The sequence below is a fragment of the Nanorana parkeri genome, unplaced genomic scaffold (genome assembly GCF_000935625.1).
Source record: "Nanorana parkeri isolate BGI_ZX_2015 unplaced genomic scaffold, ASM93562v1 scaffold221, whole genome shotgun sequence".
Lineage (NCBI taxonomy): Eukaryota > Metazoa > Chordata > Amphibia > Anura > Dicroglossidae > Nanorana > Nanorana parkeri.
This window is the reverse complement of record NW_017306489.1, coordinates 753,319-761,283: the sequence shown is the minus strand read 5'-3', so window position 1 is coordinate 761,283 and position 7,965 is coordinate 753,319. Positions and strand designations below refer to the sequence as shown.

The 7,965-nt window shown below is 44.1% G+C and overlaps 1 protein-coding gene across 6 annotated transcripts in view; it reads left to right on the top strand.

Annotated features, from left to right (window-relative positions):
- The first annotated feature begins 3,914 nt into the window (after positions 1-3,914).
- SLC8A2 (solute carrier family 8 member A2) overlaps positions 3,915-7,965 on the top strand; it is a 96,616-nt gene continuing 92,565 nt past the window's right edge. For all 6 annotated transcript variants that reach the window (XM_018556013.1, XM_018556010.1, XM_018556009.1 and 3 more), the window contains exon 1: positions 3,915-5,708. In XM_018556013.1, the coding sequence (XP_018411515.1) occupies positions 3,964-5,708 (1,745 nt within the window). In that variant the 5' untranslated portion in view covers positions 3,915-3,963. The remainder of the gene's footprint in view (positions 5,709-7,965) is intronic.

Below are 7,965 nucleotides of genomic sequence, written 5' to 3'. Positions count from 1 at the left end.
GGGGGGGGGTGACACCAAAATGACTGACAGTAATTTTGCTGTCACCCCTTCTGAAGAGTCGGGCACTCGGTCACTGAGAGCCCGACAATTGCATGAGAAAGAGAAGGGGACCCAGCAGCATACTTTATCCTGCCGGGTAAACGTCCCCTCCTCTCTTTGCAGGCATCCGTCTCCTAGATGGCCACCAGTAGGTAAGTGCGCATGATGACGTCCCAGCGGGGTGTCACCCGATAGCCGCTCTGGGTGACACCACATCACGGAACGCTCCTGCTTTACAAAACACACAGGGACCATGGTGAACAAAAGTAGCCACCCTCCAGGAACCAACCTCCAGAAGCCACCAATCCAGAGATGATTTGAGGATCTACAGCCGAGTGATACACAAATAAGATACAATTTTGTTAATAGTTAGGGTACTTGAATGCACTTTTAAGATTTAACTTCTGAGCAGTGGCGGAACTACCAGGGTCGCAGCTGTCGCATATGCGACCGGGCCCTGGCGTTCCGCCACTTGGGGGGGCCCAGGAAGGGGCCCCTGCAGTGGCATAACAAACTGGGCTCCGGCGGTGCGGCTGCCTCGGCCGCCAGACAGTGACAAGCGGGCGGGCCGGGCAGAGAAAACAACTAGCCAGAAATGCAGGCAAATACTGGGGCAGCACAGGGGCCTCAGCTGCGAGGACCCAGCAGCAGCCACCTGATACATAGACCCGCCTCAATGTTCCCGGCCGCTGTAACCCATGTAATTAAAATAGCCTTCTATCATACAGGGAACTACAAGTCCCAGCATGCACTCACTGTCCCTGTACAACTCTCACATATCACGCAGGGAACTACTGCAGGGGGCTTGCATGCTGGGACATATAGTTCCCTGGGTGATGTGGAGAGGTGTACAGGGGCAATGAAGGCATGCTGGTTGTAGTTGAACTGCAAGTCCCAGCATGCCTTCATTCTTATACCCCAGGGTATAAGAATGACTGGTGTTCTGCTACTTGTGGGGGGGGGAAGAGAGCCGAGCCCAGTAACCGCCGAGGCACCGACATTGCCCAAGCAGGCCAATGCTCTGCATTGGGGGCCTTCATGGTTTCTCGCACCCGGGCCCTGAGGTTTCTAGTAGCGCCTCTGAGTTGTCTATCATGGAGGGGGGATTAAAGGATAACTTTACAAAAGTAAATCTATCCTCTAAGAGCAAAAAACTTCCGATTGGTCCATAAGGAAGAATCAAGTAATAACCTTGGCATGGCTTGATATATTTGATGGACTGTTTCCATTAGCTATAGTAGATGCAGGAAGTTCACGGGATGTATGATAGCGAAACGTAATCAACTATATACAGTAGCTCTTTTAGGTTTGAAAGATTTACTGTATAGTTTTGAGACATACATCCTGTTGAGTACTTAGGTTTGTTTTTCAAGGCAATGCAAGGATTATTGGTGATTATTAAAATTCCATAATTCCTAACATTCAGCCAGGGTTTAGTTTACTGTGCTTAGATCAACCAACTCCTCTTTTGGAAAACAAATCCTGTACCTCCTTTCTCCTCAGCCACTGTTTCAGTTCTGTTGTATAGACTTGTATAAATAATTGTGTAATAATAAACTATAAACAATGTATTCATTTGCAAAACATTCGATCTGTCATTACTGCACTGTTAATTGTCAAATGCTTGGATGCCAAAAGGATACAGTGTTTTCAAACACTAAGGATACAAAATGGTAAATAATCATCAAAGGGTTAAACAAAATATTAGTACACATTGATTATTCACAATCAGCTTGACCAAAGCCATATCCCTTTACTAAATAATTTGTTCTCAAAGGTGTCCCTCTTTCCCATATCATAAAGTTGGGAGGTCTGCTAACTGCTTACTTGAGATTACTTCACTTTACATTTCATTATTGATCTTTGTTGTGGCTTTTTAAAGAAGCTGGATTGAGTTTCATTTGAATGGCACTCTCTATAATGTATAAGTGGAAGTGAGAATATCATGAGTTGTCATTATGTTAGGAATAGAGAGCCTGACGGTTTGTTTATTATGGATTTCAGTCAATAAGAGGATAGGTAGTAGAAAGCTCAATGCATTGATTTCTGGAGCTCTTACTCAGCACGGTAGTGCAAAGAGCAGTGATGGTGGACAAAATATAGTAACCATGGCAACCAATCAGAAATCCTCAGATGATTATAAACTGTGTATAACCATGACTTTTTGCACTGCATTATTGAAAAAGACTGCCAACATTGTGCAAACCACCAAGCCTCGAACCAAAGACTAAAATCACCCTACTCTGCTAGCAGTTCGATTTTAAGCGTATGGACCCAAAGTGGGCAAAATGTAACTACACACAGTACTCATTAGGACACAGCTTGATAGCACTGGGAAGCGAGGTGTCATTCTTGAACCTTTTTTATACACAATAATGCTTTTACTAACAATGAGCAACATGAAGTGTGTGTACCACACCATAAACCACTGTCATCTCAGGCCATGGCCTATGTTGACTATAATACAGCAGTCTCATTAGTGATACTTTAAAGTGAATCTGTGGCAGGGCTATGGACATTTTTTAAAAATTTTTTAAAGTATTAATTGAGCTCTAAAACCAACCCTCACTGACATCTGTAGCTGCAGGCAATATGGGGCAATTCATCCTCAAACATCACAGAAGAAGCACTGAAGTCATTCAAGTTCATCTCTCAGGAACTCAACTCACCCTGCTCCCCTCTTCCAGCAGTGACTAAGCAGCCTTCTACTAATGTAAACAGAAAAGTGAATTACTTCAATACTTCTGCTGTGAAGTTTGAGGATAAATTGCTCTACAGTGCTGTTGGTACAGATTTCAGATGGCTTGTTTTAAAGGAGAACTATGAGGTGAGTGATTTTCACTCAACCTCATAGTTCGAGCCGACCTGTGACAATGAAACTGTCACACGTCGGCTCAAGAGATCGGGAAGTGAGCGAACAAATACCATCGCTCGCTCACTTCTCGATCCTGCCCCTGCAGAGAGCCGTGACTGTCACTCACGGCTCCCTGCAGAGATTCCCCCCTCCCCCCACCGATCCTCCAGCGCTGACTGGAGGAACGAACGGGGGAGGGGGCGGGTACAGCAGGCTCTGCCTCTAGATAGGCAGATCCAGCTGTCAATCACGCAGCTGGGTGGATCTTGACAGTAATATCGGGACCCGTCCCGGCTGCGGGAGCTCGCTGTAGCTCGCGGTGTACTGAGCTTTGGGCCACGGGAGGACGCTAGTTTATGTCCTCCCGTGACCCTGAGGAGAACTATGGGGAAAAACCCTTACCCCATAGTTCTTCTTTAAAGCTTTTTTTCATTTATTTAAATATCCTTAGCTTGGCTAGAGATTCACTTCAAACAATTAAAGTATAAAAAAGCATTACAAGTAAAAAAGAAGACATGATAGATGCACAACTAGGTCTTTATTTCCATGTAATATTCTACAATTCTCTGGAAGCTTATTGTCCTTGCTTCTTATTGACTTGAAATTGTCTTTCACTGCAATATTTTCCATTGCGATCCATTTACATGGCTTGGTATAGGTAAGCTAGCAAAGTAGATGCATATGTCAGTGGTTCTAGCAGTAATTCTATATATATTTACTGAAAATCTGTCAGTCGATATATGTCTGTAATAAAAACATGCAATGGGGGGAATCTATCAAAACTGGAGCAGACCAAATCTGGAGCAGTTGTGCATGGCAACCAATCAGCTTCTCTCTTCAGTTTGATCAGTTAAGATTTGAAAATGAAAGAGAGAAGCTGATTGGTTGCCATGCACAGCTGCTCCAGAATTTGTCAGCTCCAGTTTTGATAAATTCCCCTCTATGTGTTTTGCCTTGGTTTGCCGACTCTGTATTTACTTATGTATTTTTTTTTTCACTTAGGCATTATAGTCCAGAGCTGCCATAAACTCACCATCTTGTTGAGGACCATTACAAGGGAAATATCAACCATGGCATACCTGAGAGTTGGATTTGTTCTTATGGCCTGTGCTCTAGCTTTGGCCTCCTCAAAATTATCAGAAAATGAAACCTGTAAAGCAACTGGGAAAGAAAGGTGTGAGCCAGGTATCTTACTTCCAGTCTGGAGGCCCCACAATCCATCAACAGGAGACAAAGTCGCTCGTGCTGTCGTTTATTTTGTAGCCATGCTTTACCTCTTCCTGGGAGTGTCTATCATTGCTGACCGATTCATGGCATCCATTGAAGTTATTACCTCTCAAGAGAAGGAGATTACTCTTACCAAGCCAAATGGAGAAACCAGTGTGGCCACTGTCCGAATATGGAACGAAACAGTTTCTAATCTAACCCTGATGGCTCTAGGATCCTCTGCTCCCGAAATCCTTCTTTCTGTCATTGAAGTGTGCGGACATAACTTCCAGGCTGGAGAACTAGGACCAGGAACCATTGTGGGTTCTGCTGCCTTTAATATGTTTGTCATAATCGCCATTTGTGTCTATGTCATCCCCAATGGCGAATCAAGAAAGATCAAGCACCCAAGAGTTTTTTTTGTCACTGCCACTTGGAGCATCTTCGCCTACATATGGTTGTATCTCATTCTTGCTGTGATTTCCCCAAGTCGTGTTCAAGTCTGGGAGGGACTGGTCACCCTCTTATTTTTCCCAGCCTGTGTACTCTTTGCCTGGGTTGCAGACAAACGACTTCTTTTCTACAAATATGTTTACAAGAGATACAGAGCAGATAAAAGAAGAGGTATCATTATCGAGACAGAGGGTGAGTTTCCCAAAAGCATTGAAATGGATGGCAAACTGGGTTCTGGTGCAGTGGTGGCACCAGAAATGAAAGACAACGTAGTCCAAGATAGTGAAGCTGCTGCTGCTGAAGCCAAGGAACTCGATGAAAGCCGCAAAGAGGTTATCCGCATTCTAAAAGAACTGAAGCAGAAGTACCCAGAGCGCGAGCTGGATCAGCTGGTTGAAATGGCCAATTATTATGCCTTGTTGCACCAGCAGAAGAGCAGAGCTTTCTATCGTATTCAAGCCACTCGTATGATGATTGGGGCAGGCAACGTGCTGAAGAAACATGCAGCTGACCACAGCAAAAAGCCAGCTAACCTACAGGAGGTGGCTTCTGAAACTGCAGAAGAAAACACAAGCAAGATCTTCTTTCAGCCCTGCAACTACCAGTGTCTGGAGAATTGTGGCTTAGTTACTCTCACTGTTGCCTGCCAAGGAGGAGATGGCACAAGCACTTTCTATGTGGACTACAAGACAGAGGACGGTTCAGCTAATGCTGGCTCAGACTATGAGTATAGTGAAGGAACACTGATTTTTAAACCTGGTGAGACCCAAAAAGAGATCAAAGTCGGTATAATTGATGATGATATCTTTGAGGAAGATGAACATTTCTTTGTACGTCTAATGAACTTGAGTGTCGGAGATGCAGAAGGAATGTTTGAACCAGAGGGGGACGGACGCCCCAAGGCACGTCTGGTCTCACCGCTCATTGCCACTGTTACCATTCTGGATGATGATCATGCTGGAATTTTTACTTTTGAAGAGAAACTGGTTCGTGTCAGTGAAAGTGTTGGGGTGCTGGAGGTACGAGTGCTGAGGAACTCTGGGGCAAGAGGGACTGTGATCATACCATATCGGACACTAGAGGGCACAGCTCGGGGAGGAGGCATTGACTTTGAGGATGCCTATGGAGAACTGGAGTTCCAGAATGACGAAACTGTGTAAGTACCACAATCATTGTATCATTTTGATCTGTCTGTATGCAGAATTCCAGCTCTATTAAGTCTTTATGTCTCAACTGAATTAGTATTTTTAATTTTGGTTTTGAAGATATGAACAACGCAGAGCAAAACAAACCAAGTTTTTCACTTGCAGATTTAAAAATAATACTTTGAGCCAACGTTTAACCTATTCCAGGAAAACAGTTCTATTGTCGCCGATAGTGCAACCATTTAATATTGAGGCCATTTCATGTCTATGCTACCTGCAGGACAGGGGTCACTAAGTCTACTCAAAAAGTCAGCCAGCAGTCTAATTATGCACATCTTCATCATTGAAATAAACTATTTACAACTCTGCTTCAGCCTACTTAAAGCAACCAGAGATGGTAAAGTGCAACTGGTATGTAACAGCGGTAATCTCATGGTATGCAAATTTAATGCCCTGGTCAATATCCTCGACATACTCCCTTCCGTGATGCTTTTCTGGCCAGTGAGGTCACCTGTTACAGTGATAAACCAATAGTGGGGTGCAGGAGGTGGGGAAAGGAGCTTAGGACGGAATTTGCATACCACCAGCCCCGGCGCTAGTACAAGGCAGCACAAGCGGCCGCCTGAGGGCGCTGTTGGCGGGGGGGGCGGAGAAATTGAATCCCTGTCCCGGGAGATAACTGTGTCCGTCCCGTTCTCCCCGCTGCAGCGGTTTCTCCCTACAGGCTGTAATCGGCTGCAGCGATCTGTGTCAGTGGGGACAGACAGCTGATTACAGACTGTAAGGAGAAACCGCTGACAGTCTGTGAGGCTGCAATAAATAAGCTAAAATAAAAAATAAAGTGAAATAAATAAAAAAGTAAAAATGTAAAAAAATAAAGTTAAAGAAATATACAAAAAAAAGTAAAAAAAAAGAAAAAGTTAAATAAACTAAAATGTAAAATCCCCCCTAAAATTAAAGCCCCCAGCCCCTGCGAACACACGCATTTAAAAAAAAAAAAAAAGATGGCAGACGGTATGGATGACGTGACTGGTGGAGCCACGCACAGCCGCACAACTTTAAAAAAAAAAAGCAGCCTCTAGGGAAAAGATCCCTGCGATAAAGGTTGCAATTTTACCATGTTATGCCCTAGCATTGTGGGGTCCAGGCTAGTGCTGGCGCAAGGATGTATAGGCAGCCAACTAAGGGTGGGGGCGCAAAAATCCACCTTAGCCTGTGTAGGCAAAATCCTTGAACCGGCCCTGCATACCACGGTGTCCTGGGATACAGGAGCAAGAAACTTAACAGAAAAACTAACTTGATGAGCAGGAATTAATTACAACCAGTGGCACTTAACCATCTTACTTATGAAGTATGTTTTAAAGAAACCCTATCACAATCGTAAAAAAATTAGCAGTAACAGTGCAGAAAAATCAAGTATTTTAAATGTTTACTTGCAGTGTTTTTCCTTTCAATACAAACAGGGTTATTCACAAACCCTGTTTGTATTGCAGGTTGATGAAAAAGGATCTAATGCAGGTCAGCAGAAGGTCAACTGAAGGTCAATTGAAACCTGCCAATTAATTTTGAATGATCTCAGAAGCATCTCAAATTGATCTCAAATGCAAGATAAATGCACTTAAAAGCAAGCTGCATTTGCCCGTCACCACAAGCGCAATAGAAAACAACAGATGCAGGGAGATGTTGATCTCGGGTCTTATACGGCACAGACTAATTGGTAAGAGTATGTTGTCCCACACAGAGGCTCTATAAAGGCCTGCTCACTCTATATTTTGTGGATCTCAAAAAATTACTTAAAAGAGATCTATGAGGTGAGTAATTTACACTCATCCTCACAGTTAGAGCCGACGTGTGACATTGAAACTGTCACATGTCGGCTCTATAGATCGGGAAGTGAGCAAACACATACTGTCGCTCGCTCATTTCCCGATCATCTCACCGCAGGGATTCCCCCCTCCCCACTCCGATCCTCCAGCGCTGACAGGGGGCAGGCACAGCTGGCTCTCTAGATAGGCGGAGCCAGCTGTCAATCAGCCAGTGGGGTGTATCTCAACTGTATTGTCAGGATCCGTCCCGCCTGCATTGCTCTTAGTATATAACGGGCAATAGCCCGCTACATACTGAGCTTTGGGTCACGGGAGAAGGTTACTATATGTCCTCCCATGACCATAAAGAGAACTATGTGATAAAAAGATTACACCATAGTTCTCTTTTAAAACTCATATTAAGGCAAATTGAGTAGACTTTCTAATTTTTCTCACAAATGAA